At 26.3% G+C, this 17,187-nt stretch overlaps 5 protein-coding genes across 5 annotated transcripts; 2 read left to right on the top strand and 3 right to left on the bottom strand.

Annotated features, from left to right (window-relative positions):
• Positions 1-962: 962 nt before the first annotated feature.
• PGO_103040 (vacuolar protein sorting-associated protein 11) lies at positions 963-5,048 on the top strand (the record flags this gene model as incomplete). The annotated part of the gene is made up of 3 exons (XM_028688333.1): positions 963-1,017; positions 1,274-1,463; positions 1,928-5,048. 3 exons carry the CDS (start codon positions 963-965, stop codon positions 5,046-5,048), a joined length of 3,366 nt encoding a protein of 1,121 aa, XP_028544134.1.
• A 764-nt stretch (positions 5,049-5,812) lies between these two features.
• PGO_103030 (hypothetical protein, conserved) lies at positions 5,813-6,742 on the bottom strand (the record flags this gene model as incomplete). The annotated part of the gene is made up of 1 exon (XM_028688332.1): positions 5,813-6,742. The coding sequence occupies one exon, from the start codon at positions 6,740-6,742 to the stop codon at positions 5,813-5,815; it is 930 nt and encodes a 309-aa protein (XP_028544133.1).
• Positions 6,743-8,747: 2,005 nt separating this feature from the next.
• On the top strand, positions 8,748-10,440 carry PGO_103020 (hypothetical protein, conserved; the record flags this gene model as incomplete). The annotated part of the gene is made up of 2 exons (XM_028688331.1): positions 8,748-8,826; positions 9,224-10,440. The coding sequence occupies 2 exons, from the start codon at positions 8,748-8,750 to the stop codon at positions 10,438-10,440; spliced, it is 1,296 nt and encodes a 431-aa protein (XP_028544132.1).
• A 1,255-nt stretch (positions 10,441-11,695) lies between these two features.
• PGO_103010 (hypothetical protein, conserved) lies at positions 11,696-12,640 on the bottom strand (the record flags this gene model as incomplete). The annotated part of the gene is made up of 1 exon (XM_028688330.1): positions 11,696-12,640. One exon carries the CDS (start codon positions 12,638-12,640, stop codon positions 11,696-11,698), a length of 945 nt encoding a protein of 314 aa, XP_028544131.1.
• Positions 12,641-15,428: 2,788 nt separating this feature from the next.
• On the bottom strand, positions 15,429-16,853 carry PGO_103000 (merozoite surface protein 8; the record flags this gene model as incomplete). Its single annotated transcript, XM_028688329.1, has 1 exon — positions 15,429-16,853. The coding sequence occupies one exon, from the start codon at positions 16,851-16,853 to the stop codon at positions 15,429-15,431; it is 1,425 nt and encodes a 474-aa protein (XP_028544130.1).
• Positions 16,854-17,187: the final 334 nt, after the last annotated feature.

Raw genomic sequence — 17,187 nt, 5'->3', positions numbered from 1 at the left:
AGTTGTACACATAAATTTAGGTACATACATGTAATATGTGTATGTATATATATTTCCTACATGTTTTTGTTTTTTTTTTTTTTTTTACATTAAACTTGACATGAATAAAACCAGTTTGTGGATTTTTCTTCCATCTCCTATTTATGTTTGTTATGTCATCTCTTCCTTAACATTACATGATTTTCTTCTTTTTTTTTTTTTTCTTTTATTTTTATTTTCACATAGGTTTTCTATTCTTTTTTTCCTTTTTTTATTATGTGCTTATATATATACACATATTACGTGTTTCCCCCTAGCTGAAGATTCTTTTTTTTTTTTTTTTTTTTTTTTTTTTTTTTTTTCATTAGGACTCTCATATTTTTAAGAGCAAAAAAAAAAAAAAAATTTTCATATATAATAGAACATTACAAATTGATAATAAAAGTAATCCCTATGTTTTTTTCTTTTTATTTATGCATAATATTTGCTCTTGAATGATATATTTTTTTTTTTTTTTTTTTTCATACCAGTTGCAGATTTCTACTTTTTATAAAAAGTATGCAACAGAGTAGAAACTTTCTCCTTTACAATTTTTACTGAAAAAAATAAAATAATATATTTTTTCTAAATTATGAAAGAAAAATGGTATTCTTCTATACATAGAACATTCAAATATAATAAGTCCAGAAATATATATTTAAAGATCAGTTAGAGTAAGAGCAAATTACCGTCTATAAGTGGAATTCTTCGGGGTATAGCGAAAAAACAAAGAAAAAAAGAGAACAAGAAAATTATGATAAAAGGAAAATAAAACAGTGTTCGAAAAAAAAAATTTAATTAGATTTATGTGTTTAAAAAAAAAAAAATATAGCAATTTTTTGTCCTGTAAGTTTTCTGGTTATCTTAAAGAGAAAAAAAAAATGTAAACAAAAAAGTATACACATATATATATATACATATATGTGCATATATATAGGAGCAAGATGTTCAGTTTTCGAAAACTTCCACTTTTTGAAAAGGATCAAACGAAGGATACAGGTATTGGAAGAAGGATTGAAAAACAAAAGTGATATTAGCATTCCAAATAATGGAGTCTTCATTTGTGCATTTACACGTATATACAACGTCTTTCATTTACATGTGTAAAACTTACCATTGCATGAGTTAATATATATATATATATATACATACACATATACCTATGCAAGCATATGTTTAGCACGTTTAAACGTATGTTGAAGTGCTTTTTCTGATTGCCCATTTTGCAATGCACATATTTCCTTTCCCCACTCAGATGAAGTAAAAAATTTCCTTAATAGCCATGAAGGAATATACTTTTCGAACGGCAAAAAATTCATAAATGTGTTTGTAGACAAAGTGCTTTTTATAGATCCCATAAATTTAAATGTAACTACCATAAATTCAGATCTCTTACTTGTAGATTTCTGTTTTTGTGAAAAAACGAATAACCTCGTTGTGCTTGGGTAATTTTTTTGAGTTTCGAGCGTGCATTTCAGGCGTTGTGTGTATACCACAATTTGTTAAATAATGATTGTTTGTGACTCCTTAACTCCCCACCCATTTTCGATAAAGCTTTTAAATGATAAATAAAATGAAATGAGATAACCAAGTTTCTGTACTAGAACGAACATATTTTTATTATCACAATGACACCCATTTTTGTGCTACAATTTAATTCGATCATCTGTATACTTGTCTAATGTTATTCTATTTTAGCGTTATTTTTTTATTTATATTTACATTTATATATACCTTTATATTTACATTTATATATACCTTTATATTTACATTTATATTTACATTTACGTTTATATTCATATTTATATTTACATTTACGTTTATATTCATATTTACGTTTATATTTGTATTTACATTTACGTTCATATTTATATTTATAAATTTTTTCCCTTTTTTTCTTCCTTTTCAGGAAAAGCAAGAATACATTAGTATGTAGCATCTACAATATCAGGGCACATAATTTCATCCTGCTGAAAAAAATACAACTAAGTAAAAAAATCGAAAATATAAAGAAGACGTTAATATCGAAATGTCTCCGGTACATAATTACCTTGGAAAATAATAAAATATTATTTTACTGTATAAATAATGATTACACGATCACTAAAAATGAATTACTAGAAGAGGAGGAAAAAAATGTGTATGAAAATATGTTTCTGTGTAAAGAAGACATTTTTATAGTAATGAAAAAGTCTTCGATAAATGTATACAGACTTTTCATAAAGGATTCCATCATTAGCTTTACATTTATAGAATGCATCACATTAGACAATGGCACTCAGAAAAGTACTTATCATGAAAACAGTAGTGCTAGTAGCACTGGTAGAAACAGCGATAATGAAAACGCCACAGACAAAACATCTAGCAGCAATAATGATAAGGCCATACCACCCTTTCATGAACCCGTGTTGTCCATATATAATGAAGAGATAAACATCCTATACATATGCCACAATGTTTTAAAAGTGCTATATGTATTAGACCTAAATAATAAAAGTCTGGAATGTATTTTGCTAGAGAATAAAGTAATTAATTTATTTACTGTGAAATTTTATTTAATTCTTCTTACAGAAGTAAGTAGAAAATTCTACGTGAACATATATGTGATATATGAAGAAATGAAACTCCAGGTATTTCGAGGTACATTTAATTATTTAATAACCAATATAGTATATTTTAACAATTTGCTCTTTTTAATTATTGATGAATATATAAACCAACCTGAAGTAAAAGTAGATAAGTTTTATTTTTACGAACAATTGAAAATGAAATGGAATACCATTGGAGATATAGACAATGCAAAAAATAGCAAAAGTGATAGCATAAGCAACTTATTTAAAGATACAGAAAATAACAAATCGAAAAATTTTGACATATTAAAAATGTATAATGATAGTATCAACAATAATAATAGTAACCTTATGAAAGGTGATTTGAAATATGATATATTTCTAGATCGAAAAGATTATGGACGAAATGATGAAAATAATAACCTAGAAGACAAACAACACACATATTCTGAAAAACTGTTTAAATTAAATAAGGTTTTTAAAAATTGTAGAAATCAAATAAAAACAGTTATAAAAGAAAAAAACATGAACGAAATTATTCATGTATTTAAAAAGAAAAAGCTTTTTCTCTGGTTATTAAAATACTCTAATTTAAACCAAAATTATCATAGTGTTAATTTTTGTTATGTTCATAGTATATATGCGGATTTTTTATTTGAAAAGGAGCAATATGAATTGGCTATGCATCATTATATAAACACGATAGGATATCTGGAAACTGCTAATGTTATTTATAAATATTTAAATTTAGAATTATATCAATATTTATCCGCATATTTAGAAAAGTTGCATGAAATTAACCTCTTTAATGATGAACATACTATGATGCTTCTCTCTTGTTATAAAAAGGAATGTAAAAAGAAAAAAATTATCTCCTTTATAAAGAACAATAAAAACAAAATAAATTTACAGAAAATATACAAATTTTTATCAAATGTTGGATATTACAATGTAGTTTTGAAAATTTCCAAAAAAAATAAAGATCATTTAACATACATCTCCATCCTAATTGATAAATTTGAAAACTATGAAAAAAGCCTAAAATATATATTCAAATTAGATGTAGAAAATATATGTATTTTACTCTTTCGATATGGATATAAATTCATTAAATATTTTCCACAACTCACAATCTATTTGTTAAAAAAAATTATCAAAAAATATAACTTAAATTTAACAATATTTATCCCTCTATTTTTGGACAACATAGATTTTCTTTTCCTTTTTATTCTTAAATTCCTTGATAAAAAAAAAGAAATAATAGAAGGAAATAATTACACAGTAGCGAATAATGATACAATTAACGAATCCCCAAAATATACACGAGAGCAGCACGCAAGGGAACAAATGAACAATGAACAAACAAATTATAACTATACCTTAAACGAATCAACACAGGACATCGATAAAGTAGAAAGAGTCAATATAGTAAGTAATAAAAAGATAGAATTTGACATTTTTAATGGAGAATACGATTATATTTTATTCGTTACTGTTATGCAGATCCTATTACAAAAATTTAAGAAAAAAGAAAAAAATAACCACACCCTAATCTTCAATATTGATAAACTGATAAAAAATGAAGATAAAAATATAACCTTCTTATCTGCCATTCTGTTGTCTATTTATAATTACAACAAAGGGCTTCTTTATATTTCCAACAAAATGAACAAGTATGATATGTCTTTTCTTTTTAAAACACAAAAAATGATTAAAAAATTTAGAATGAGCTGCGTAAAACAAATTTCATTAGCTACATTAGAACAAAAGGCACTAGCAGAATTGCAGAACAGTAATAATTATTCTTTACAAACTCAGAATTTATTTCATATTACAAATAAAAAGTTTGAGGAAAATTTATTTAACGTTTGTATGCATCTCCTAAAAATAAAAAATTCGTTATACCACAACTATATTTTTTATTATCTATCTTTACTAAATGATGAAAAATACCTAACCAGATTTATAAAAATATTAAACAAAAAATCATCCATATCGTTGTTACATCTGATATCTATTTTACAAAAATATAACAAAAACTATGGGTGTATAAAGAAAATTGTGATTTCCTATATGAATCAATTGGATCAAAATATAAATAAAAAATATGCACAAATATTAAGAGATAAACGAGAATTATATAAAATTAAAAAACAAAAATTAAAACAAAAGTACAATTTCCACATAATTGATAATACATATTGTTCCATTTGTAAAGAAGTATTATCCGCCCCAATTATTCATTTCTTATGCAATCATTCATATCATTTTTATTGTTTAAATGGAAATGAAGATTGTATATTATGTCGAAATAAGGATAATGAGAAGAAATTACTAAAGGAAAAAGCTCAAAATGCTGTCAACAATTTTGATGAATTTTTTAAATATTTGCAAGGCTCTCCTGATAAATTTTCCTATATTTCAAATTATCTTTCCTATGGTGTTAACCCAACTATATGAGGGATTCATATCTTATGCGAAACATATGTAACTAAAAAAAAAAAAAAAAGGGAAGGCATTGCCATCCGCATCACTATCGAGATTTTTTTTTCCTTTTTTTTTAATATAATCTCCTTTTTAAAAGCTAGAACAGAATGCCCATCTGTATGATGTCATCACAAAATGGGATATGTTGTAAACTGTACATACAGCAGGCCACGCGTTGTGATAAAGTGTGGATTTGTGCTTATTTGGACGCCTTTTCGGTGTAAAACATTTTTTCTTTTCTTTTTTTTTTTTCCATTTTTGAATAACATAAAAGATGTCATTTCTACCATTTACAATAATAGATATATTTTTATGAATAATTAAATTATATTTATTCTGCAAATTCTTTTAGATTACAAAGTGAAACGATAAAATTGCCTTTAATCAAATATACAACATTTGTATTCATTTATTTTCTGTACTATGAATTGTGTGTGTTATATTATTCTCCCCCTATATTACCATATTTATCCTGTTTTACACATTTGTTCCTATTTTTTTTTTTTTTTTTTTTTTTTTGTTTCCTTTAATTTGTTTATCTATTTATTCACCATCTACTCTATTTGTGTCTTACTCTTTGTTAATACGTTTATGATTCCTCATACGCACCATATATATATTCATCTTCAACATCTAACGTTTATCCCTGTATAAACGGAAAATACATCTACCAAAAGTATTTCTCATACAAATCAGCTTTGTGAATATTATTAATCGCGTAACTTTTTATTCTATGTTTACGACCATTTCGTTTTCTTCTGATCCGTTTCTTCGGTTCTTTCGTTGAACAAATCGATTGATAAAAAATCGTTGGGGTTGTAAATATGCAACGGATAATTAGATGAATACACATCAATATGAAAAATCTCCATAATTTTTTCCAAAATGCAAGGATTTTTATATTCATTGGAATTTATTATATTTTTATTAATTGTTAAATTGATTTCATACAGCTTCGACAATTCCTCAATTTTTTCATTTACACAATCTGAATATTCATTTTCAGGCAAGAAAAATATTTCATCAAAATTGTCTTCGTTAACATTAACATTCATAATATTGTTACTTTCTAGGATATTCACACGTCTCGTAGTTCTATTGTCTGTATATTCGTCTGCTAATATTCCGCTTGTGTGTATATTCCTATCCTTCATGTTCTTCCGATCCTCTCTATTCCCTTCAGAGTTTAATTCCTTTTTATAGACACCTTCATTGTCATTTTCCTGATGTAATACAGATTCTACATCTTTTGATTTATTGGCGAATGGTGCTTCTTTCAGCTTCCCCTTTTTCCTTTGATCCTCCAAATTATTTTTCCCCAAATTAGGTCGTTCATATTTGTGTTTCTCTCTCTCTTCAATGTCATTCTTAGGCATTTTATTTAAGTCTGATGTCTTAACCACCACTGATGCATTTTCTTTTTCAGAATCCCACTTCAACATTTGGGACCCCTTAAATGTTTCCGTTGTACATCCGTTATCAGTCTTGTTACTACCAGAGTGGTGCACTCTATTGTTAATGCTATTTTTACTTTTATTGCACTCAATTTTTTGACTCTCTATGGATTTATTTCCTTCCTTTGATGAGTCACAATAGTTTTTTTCATTTTCCCTCGATGCCTCATCACATTCATCGTCGCTGGAAAGTTCATAGTCAACCAAATTCATTCTATATTCTAACAAAAAATAAATATATGGAAAAAAGAAAAATCAATGCATGTAAAGGTCATGCCATATTTTATGTATATAAAAATGTACATATATGTATGCGTTAATGTGTGTACATATATATATGCGTTTATGAGTGTATATAGCACCTTTTCTTTCCTTTTTTGTCAGTTCTGAAAAGAATATTAGTTCTAAAACACGTAGTGAATACCTTTATTTTATCATAAAGCCAATTTTACATAGAAGAAAAAAAAAAAAAAAAAATTCACTTTTGAGCAAATCACAATTAACTTGCAAAAACATACACAAAAACACTAACGATTTGAAATATGCTTAGCACATGCTACAATTCCCTGTTTCTGCTTAAGTAATATGTTACTAACAAATTACATTTAATAGCAATATCTCGTTGTTCACATGTTTACCTTTGCCATTTCGCAAAAATATACAGAATTAGGCACAACTTGAAAACAATAAAGACAAATGTAAAACCCAATAAGACTTAATAAGATTAAAAAAAATGACTCTCCCTAGGGTTACTCATAAAATGAATTTTCATGGAAACCATTCATCAGATAGTAAAAAAAAAAAAAAAAATTCTATTATTCATACAAAAAATGTGAACGTGTCAGATGAAGTCCCAGAAAATGGGTAAGAGAGATATGTGGGACATTCTTGTAATCTCTTTTTTTTCTTCTTTTTTTTTTTTGGAAACCATGATATCGCTGTGATTAATTATTCACTTCATATAATGAATGATGTAAACAATTCGTCCATACATTTTAATGGTAGAGATGTGTTTGTAAAACCATATATGCCTCATAAAACGTGTTGTGGTAGGAGGGGATCTATTTTCGAACTGCTATGTGCATATATGCTTCTCTTTTTCACAAAAAAATGTATGCATAATTTGATAAAATGCAAAAATGTAATGTCCTCAAAAAGGCACATGCAAGTAAAAAGTAAAAACAAGAATGCTACATTTATTGTGTACAAAAAAAAAAAAAAAAAAATGTTCAAATTCGATAAGTTTTTTTTTTAATCCTCCTTTTGTGGCAACCAATTCGTAGGACTCCCAGTATGAGGTATAAAATAGCTCCTTTAAAAAAAAAAAAAAAAAATTGCCAATTTAAAATTTTTTTTTAGCATAGCAGTATTTAACGGATAATCATTTTTTTAACACTTCTTCCCTTCTCTTCCTTCATCTTTCGGTTTGGTGGGTAAAGTAAACTTTTCATAAAGTAACATTTTCACATTCCCCTATTCATTATGAACACACTCCGATGCTTAAAACTCCTATATACGAAAAGAAAAAAATAAAGAAAAAAAAAAAAAAAAAAAAAAAAAAAAAAAAAAAAAAAAAAAAAAAATTTTTTATAAAAAAAAAAAAAAAAAAAAAAAAAAAAAAAAAATATTATTTAAAAATAAAATTTTCACATTCCCCTATTCATTATAAACACACCCCGATGCTTAAAACTCCTAAAAAAAAAAAAAAAAAAAAAAAAAAAAAAAAAAAAAAAAAAAAAAAAAGGAACGTTACAACACAACACTCTTTTTTGTCACATAACGAAGAAAAAGAAAAAAAGTACAACATTATGCGCTTAATACAAAATAATGAAAAATATAACAAAAGTGAAGATGGCTTTTTTTCGAATCATTGAAATTCACGTTTTACCAGAACAGGAAATTAACATATAAAAATAAGGGGAAACTATACCATATTATATTTATATAAAATTTCACACCATTCATTTCTGCTTTTGCTTTCAATCCTCTTTTTGTAACTTTTATATGCAAGAAAAACGGGCAAGTATTCGAAATTAGTTTTTCCATGCAACGTGAATTATATAGAAAATAAGAAGAAAAATTGAATATACTTTTTTAACACCTATATAAATACTAATACATGAAAGAAGCTTAAGTAAAAACTGTTGCTTGTTACACATTCTTATTAGAATACATTAATTAGCAAAAAAAGAAAAGAAAGTAAATATATAAGTAAATAATGCTGATAAATGCGTACATGGATATTAAGAGAAAACACATTAATTTTTTGTTCAAATATGTAAATACCTCAGCTAAAGGTAATTCATCATTTTCTACAAAATGTTTTTGCACTACATATTCCCACTACAGAATATGTGTCTATATAATTCTTTGTGTGTGAATAGTCTATTGGGAGAAATTCATTTTATAAATTTGTGTGCTCAACATAGCATAAACGAATTATCGTTATTTATTTTATTTTTATTTTTTTTTTTTTTTTTGTCCATTTTCTTTTACCACAATTATTCTACACCTAATCATTAGCATTTATATATGTGTACTAATATATGAATCTTCAACATATCCATGTTTATTCAGCTGTCTGTTATAAAAAACTATATTAATGTTACCAATTGTATATTTAATGAACATATTTACAAATATCTTTATTTAAAATTTCTTTTTTTTTTTATTTCTAACATTGCTTACGCACAGATTACAATTTTAAAAGGCCATACTTTTTTGAAAGATGCACAAATTCAAAATTACTAAATCGTGGAGGTGTCATGTTAAAAAACAACAGGGGTTCCCTTACTACAAACATACATTCAGCTCAATTTGAAACGCTTGAAATAAAAAGAAATGATTGTCAACATACGGGTGAAAAAATAATCCATACAATAAACAGTTATTTAAAAAGGGATACATGTAAAGCACCTCACCAAATTGATATTACAAATTACACACATGATGGGGTGGTGCACAACAATATAATTAAGGGTAGGATGAAAAGTCAAAGATTCACAAGTCAAGCCACAATAACACGAGAACAGGTAATCACCAATAGAAATTCAAATAATATCATAAATATGAGATTCAAGAATAGATATTTCCAAATAGAAGTACGGAAAGACATGCACACAATGAGAAAAAAAACGAATGAGAAAAAATGCAAACGAAACGGCAATCCTAGCGAGAGCACTAGCGAAGCCATAATCGAAAATGTAAATCAAACTACTGAACACACATGCCAGGATGAAAATAGTGCTATACCTAATGTTGGAAAAACACACTTTGAAGGAAATCAAATACACATTCGAAACATGGAAAACATACATTATAGTGTAAAAAACGGTGGTCCTCCGAAAGGAATTTTTTCCATTTATTCCAAAAAAATGTCAAAAGTATTTAATAATTTATTCGAAAAACACCTATTATTAATGAATTGTGTGATAGCGGGCACTTTGTATTTCATTGCAGATATAGCCTGTCAAATGATGGAAGCACATAGTAATAATAATGAATATGATATATTAAGAACTCTTAGAATGTCAACAATTGGCCTTACCTTAGAGGGGCCACTAATGACATGGTGGTACGGGAAAATTTTAGCCAATTTTATAAAATCAAAACCAAATACTTTTTTATATAAATCATTTATACCTACCATGTTTGATAATTTTATTTTTGGACCAATCCACTTAACCATTTTTTTTTTTTATAATGGGATGTTAAAAAATCAAAGGAAGTCAGAAATTATTGACAAAATTGCAAATACTGGAATGAAAGTTTTCTTCATTTCTTTGATGACTTGGACACCATTAACATTAATTAATTTTGTTTTTGTTCCCAGGATTTATCAAGCTACTGTTGTTTTTTTTGCCGATTTTTTTTGGGTTATTTTCCTTTCATGGTGTGCCAACAGAAGTTGAGAAAATCGTTAAGCAGATACATTTACAAAGGAAAACTATCAGATCATTGAAACACCTGAAGGAATATCCATAATATGATGACGAACAAATTGACCAATCGTGTAATTTAGGAATGGGTAAACCCCATAAAATAATATCCTACTCTTCTATACACACATATATATATGTACATACATTACAAGAATAATGGAATTCACAAAAACAACAAATAATATGTCCCATCCCTCGCTCCAAAAAGCTGTAACAAACAAAATAAATCTTTTGTGATAGACATTTTGACATAAAATAGTTATATTTAAAAACGGAATATGAGAAAAAAAAAAAAAAAAAAGAGGTTAGTAGATGAATAATTATCAGTTTTGCAGTATTTGTGTATGAACCTGTTTTTTCAAACGGTCCATCCTACCACAACGATCATTTGTATATTTTTAAGGAGCCGTTTCTGAATAGAAAAAAAAATAAAATAAAATAACATATTAGTATACAAAAGGGTCCCAAAGCTCTGTTCTCCTTTTCAACCTGCGCAAGATATATATAATGAATATATTTCTTAACAGTGGAAATATATATATATATATATACATTTTATACTATGTGTAAAGGTTCAATATCCCATCCACCCCCACGCACACATTCCTTGTTAAATGAACCATAACACAAAATTACATTCATTTTGCTTTCTACACTCCTTTAATTTTAATAACGTATAACATAATTCAGATGTCTTATTTTTCGTAATATCTTTTAATTGAAGTTTTCAATTTCTTTTTAATTTTTCATTATAAAGATTATGGTTACCCAAACAGTTACATATATTATTACCGTTTCGAGCATGATATCCCCCAACACACTCTTTTTTCTTTTTTTTTTTTAACTTTGAAATATGTCACCAATTGTTTTAGCATCTATACTATTATGTTTTATAATATTTAAATTAATAATAGAAAAATAAATATCGCATAAGTTTGTGTAAAAAAATACAAAATCATGGATGAAATTAAAGCTCAAAAAAAAAAAAAAAAAAAAAAAATGAACACCAGTTAGCTTAAAAAAAAAGTAGGATTTTTAAAATTCTAAACATTTAACTCTCACCACTACTGACAGTATAGGACTACTGAAAAGTGTTAGAATACACACATAAAATTCATTATATATTTATAATTACATAATCCCTTTTAATGAAGAGAAACAGGGAAATGTTTTACACACTTAAACGTTCTGTTCTTTTCCTTCATTTTTCATATAGAACCGTCTTTTAATCTGGAAATGGTTCACGAAATCTCTTGGTTCCATTGTTGAGCTCCTTTCCCTTTATGGAATCTAATTCTTCACTGTTTTCAAATCTTAGATTGAACTCGTGATCCATATTCTGCTGATTACGTAGGTTGTTAGTATTACCGTTCGGATTACCCTTAGCATTATTATCAGTTTTATTCTTATCCTTAGCCTTATTATCAACTTTATCCTTAGTCTTAGCATTATTATGAACTTTATTCTTAGACTTATCATTATTACTATCCTTGGTTCCACCCTTCTGATCACTCCCCTTTGCACCAGCCTTCTCTTTTTGTTGCTTTTGTTTCAGTATATGCCTTCTGTCCTCCTCGAATATATCATATCTATTATCATTTGAAGAACTACACCATGTTTCCAACTCTGTGTTTTTTGAATGTGTTCTATCTTTTATTTTACTTTTTTTTTTATTCTGAGAAGAATCCCCAGGAAAAGAAGGCACAACAAATTTATACTTATCATTACCATCACTTTTGTGCAAAGGTAATTTATTATTTTCTTCATCTTTTCCAAATTTTTCTTTTTTCTTTTTGAAAGGATTAATTTTTTTCTTTTTCCTTTTTAATTTAATATGCTTTTCTATAATAAGAAATTCCTCTATATCTGAGTTATCAACTTTTTTTATCTTCACTTTATTTTCATTTTCTAAAATATCATACAATTCATTAATATATACTAACGAATTATTTGCCATGAAATTTCCTTCATTGTCCAATGATAAGGTGTTATTATTATTATTTAAAAATTCGTTTTCACAATTAAAATTTCGGATATATAACTCATTATAGTAACTTGGGTTGTCCCAACTTGAGTTGTTATCGCTTTGGAAATCAAAACGCTGATTGAAATCGTCAGGTGGTGTTCTGTTACGTTTGGCGTACATGATTTTCTTGCAACTGTTTCCCATAGTTTACAAAATGACTCATAGTAAAAAAAAAAAAAAAAAAAAAAAAAGGTAAAAAAGGAACGGAGGGATGTAACCACCAAAAAATGTTCGAAGGAGAGGTTGTTAATTGTAAGGTGATTAAAAGAGGACAGTTAACATGTAAATGTTCATCAAAAAATATTTCCCAAATAATTATCGTACAAAGGAGTAGACAAAAGAATGTTTAACAAAAAAAAAAAAAAAAAAAAAAAAAAACACTCAACTACACAATTTCATGGTTCATCTCAATTTACACAAAAGACAAAGAATGAATTGTCTTACTTTTTCTCTTCTTCCTCTCCTTCAGCGAATTAAACGAATAGATAGAAGGAAAAAATACAAAAAATAAAATACTATTAACAAACGTCAAAGCAGGAATGCACAAATCGAATAATTATTATCCACTACAACTTGAATCATTTCGTTAAAAAATGTAGGACATCCAAATGATTAGCTCTACGAGTAAACAGTTAATAGTTTTGTTTCCAAGACGTAATAGTGAACCATTCTACTACTCATATTGAACGTAAAAAAAAAGAAAAAAAAAAAAAAATGAATGCAACTGTGACAGCAACTGAAGAAAAATGCGTATGTAAATATATCTATACACGCATGCACACACACACATTCACTAAATACAGACATGTATTTTTTTTTTTTTTTTGAAATAAAGAAAATTATGCAGAATCATACGTAAACAGTTCAATAAAAAAAAAAAAAAAAAAAAAAAAGCATAACACACCCTTCATTTCTCTATAAGGAGCAATTTTTGTTCTGTTTATTTATATGAATGGAAAAAAAAAAAAAAAATTATATACGACTCATATAATGCTTTTAATGTAATATTCATATTTGAATCATTTAAAAAAAACTCAAAAATATGAAGGGAAAAAGTAAAATGAATTCATAAGACACATTGTAATAAGTATGTAATTTGTGGAAAGAGATATTTTTTAACTTCAGAGTATTCAGCAATATAAAGAAAAAAAAACATATAATCTCGCATAAAAATGAGAAAAAAATAGTTATGACTTGAGAAATGGAGAAAAAAAAAAAACGAAATGAAGAAAAAAAAAAAAATTTAACAAATTTATCAGGTCATTATTGGCGATAATCTCTTATACATACATGATTTTTACATTTACCGATTGAATTTTTTTTTTTTTTTCCTCTTTTAGTTTTTCCTCCTTTTCTACATTTAATAGTTGATAAAAATAAGCTTAAGAAACCAATCAATAATTCGTAACATGTTTTTCACATTTGTCTATTTGTGTCTTTTTTTTGTTTTTTTTTTACAACACAATTTTACTACATAAAAAAGATATTTACACATGTTTTACAAAGTTGTGTTAACTCAAGAGCAAGTTGCACAAATTCTTCATAACACTTGATAAAAAGTTAATTTTATAAAAAATTTGCACTCTTTCTTGAAATTTAAAAGCACATGGAATATTTCAAGGTCTAAGCATTAGTGTACATACCTTTTTTCCTTTTTCATTTTTCGCACTTAAAGACATTTTATTTTATTTTTTTGCGGGAAAAAAAAAAAAAAAAAAAAAAAAAAAAACAGTTAAATGTAGAAACGGGATAAAACAAGAAAGCACTTCTTCCCTATAACACTTATTTCTGAGTTATCCTAAAACCTTTACACAAATCTGCACATTCGTGGCATGCTAGCCTGTGTTAACCACCTTTCCCCCTCCTTTTCTTCTTTTATTATCTCACTTTCCAACATTGGTATCAAGTTTTCTTATTTTTTCCCCTTTGCTGAATTGATTTAGTATTTTTTAATATAATTTGAAAAAATTTGTTAACACAATATGCCCTACAAGTGTATGATATAGTGAGGTTCCATGAAGTATCAATGAGTCACACTTTTGAGTGCAAAAAAAAAAACAAAACAAATAAAATAATAAAATAAAAATAAATAAACAAATAATTAAATAAACAAACAAATAATATATAAACAAATAAATAATAAATAAACAAATAATATATAAACAAATAAGGTAAAATAAAATAATATCATAAAAGATAAATCGAAATTAAGAACACCTATCGTGGTGTGTACAATTAAATGCTCTATAAAAAAACGTGTGAACTGAACAATCGTGTAACATTTCCAAAAAAAAGGAGGTAAATATAATGTTGTTGTATAATACCATGATGTCCTTAAAATGGAAATGGGTGTTAAATATTAAAATGATCAATATTTCAATGGATGGTGCCATGGCTGGCACATAAGCGCTGTTACAGTGGAACAATTAAACGGTGATCAACAAAGTTGAAATTTGGTGAAATCGAGAAAAAATTCGTAAAATATAAAAAACCTACATGAACATTTAAAAGCATAGTACAAGTTTGGGAAAATAATAATAACGTATAATAAATAAATTCAAAGATAAATGTAAAATTATAAAATCATCCATAACAACTTTTGTGCAGAAAAAAAGAGACTATATATATGCGGTTTCATAAACCTCGTACAATAGCAATTAGTTACTATTATGGTAATGCAGGTGCTTCAAAAAAATAAAAGAAAAAAATAATAATAGTGTATTTTTATTTAATTTTTTTAAAAAAGGCACTTCACAAAAATATATTATATATATATATATATGTACATATCATGTAGGTGAAAAAAAAAAAAAAAAAAAAAAAAAAAAAAAAAACTACACAGCTACGCAAATGTAAAATAATTACCCAACTACATACGTGTGAATTGTACACAAAAGAGTAATCATATACATAAACTGCGAAAATTACTCACCTAAAATAAATATAAACACAAAAGCAGTATGATTAAGAAAATGAAACTGTTGATGGAATTAAAAATACTATAGGAGCAATATATTCCATCTCCTTCAAAATTATCCTTGCATTCACATACAATTTTTTTGTCTATAAGTGTACATGTGGCATTTTCATCACAGCCACCATTATGTATGCTACAGTCAATGGTATCATCTCTCACACAGTTAAAATCATTATTTACGTTGACAGCAATAAATCCTGGGAGACATCTACATGTTTCTTCACCATTTATCACATAGCAGTTGGAATTTAATGGACATTTTTTATGCTCACATACATTATTTTTGTCAAGGAAATTAAGAGCAAATTCTTTCATGTTGATGCTTTTATGTGTTACCTGTACTGGATATATCATCTTTGTTTTTTTATCAATTCCAATTTTAAAAAATTTGGCTGCAGAATTTTTATATAAATTAATTATGTCTTCCTTCATTTTGCTATTTAAATGGGCTCCTGATTGGGTTGAGTTAACCATTTTTTCGATGGATCCAGATTCTAACTTGAAATTTATAGCATCTATTATATTTAAAAGATCAGCAATTAATTCAGGGGTTTCATTCGTAAGTATGTAATTAATTAGTTCAATATCTGGTAAATAATCATTTAAATCAAATGAATCCTCTTGTATAAAATTTTCATTTATTTTCTCAAATAATTCTTCTAATAAACCTATTATGAAGTCTTCAATATTCATATTATTTTTAGTTAATCCTTTTTTAATTTTTTCTACAGATTTACTTAATTTGGGATCTTTCACATTAGCACATTTAATAAATAAGTTTGGTATATTCTTAATATAATTGTTTTCACAACTTCTTGATATTTTTTCTCTGAATAATAAAATTTTTTTTAACATTTTAATGTCATATTCTCCAATTAATTTCTTTTTATTAGTTTCTTCGTCATCTTCATCAACTAATTTTACGCTGTATTTATCAAAAATGTTATAGTTTCCATCAAGTAGTGCTTGAATATTTTCAATTTCATCAACAATTTTAAGAATTTTTTTTAAAGATTCTTCATTCATTTTGTTTTCATCATCATTTTTTGCATTTGTATCTGAATTGTTCTTAGCATTGTTACTATCTGCATTTTCATTTTTCTTGTCATTTCCATTTGCTTCGTCTTCTTTATCATTCTTATTTCCTGTTAAATCATTTTCTTTTTTCTTAGAATCATTATTATCATTATCATTCATATTATTGTTGTTTCCATCAATGTGCGATGGCCCATTGTTATCATCTCCATTTCCATTATTTCCATTGTTCGTAATCACAGTGTTATCATTGTCATTGGGTATATCAATATTCCCTTCAGCTACACTTTTGTAGGTAAATAATGATAGTAAGAAAAAAATAATTAATTGTGTGTTTTTCTTCATTATTGCTTTAATTTGTGCGATAAAAAAAAAAAAAGTCGTGGATATTTTATCAATTAAAGGCTTTTTTTTTTTTTTTTTTTCTATATATGTAAAAATTGCGAATTCTTTAATCCATGTATTTTTCACTGGTAATTCTAGGCACAATGTTTGGCGGTAAAAATATACATACAAAACATAAACAATAAAATATATTATATATGAGTATAACATTAAAAGCAGATAATATCAATCCCAGAGAATATATATATATAACTTCTCTACATTCCACAAAAATCCCAATAAACGAAAATTTTTATAAATTTTTGGTATTTATTTTTTCAAAAAAGGAGAAAAC

The sequence above is a fragment of the Plasmodium gonderi genome (assembly GCF_002157705.1).
Source record: "Plasmodium gonderi DNA, contig: Chr10, whole genome shotgun sequence".
In the NCBI taxonomy this organism is placed as follows: Eukaryota; Apicomplexa; class Aconoidasida; order Haemosporida; family Plasmodiidae; genus Plasmodium; species Plasmodium gonderi.
This window is presented reverse-complemented; position numbering and strand designations above follow the sequence as displayed.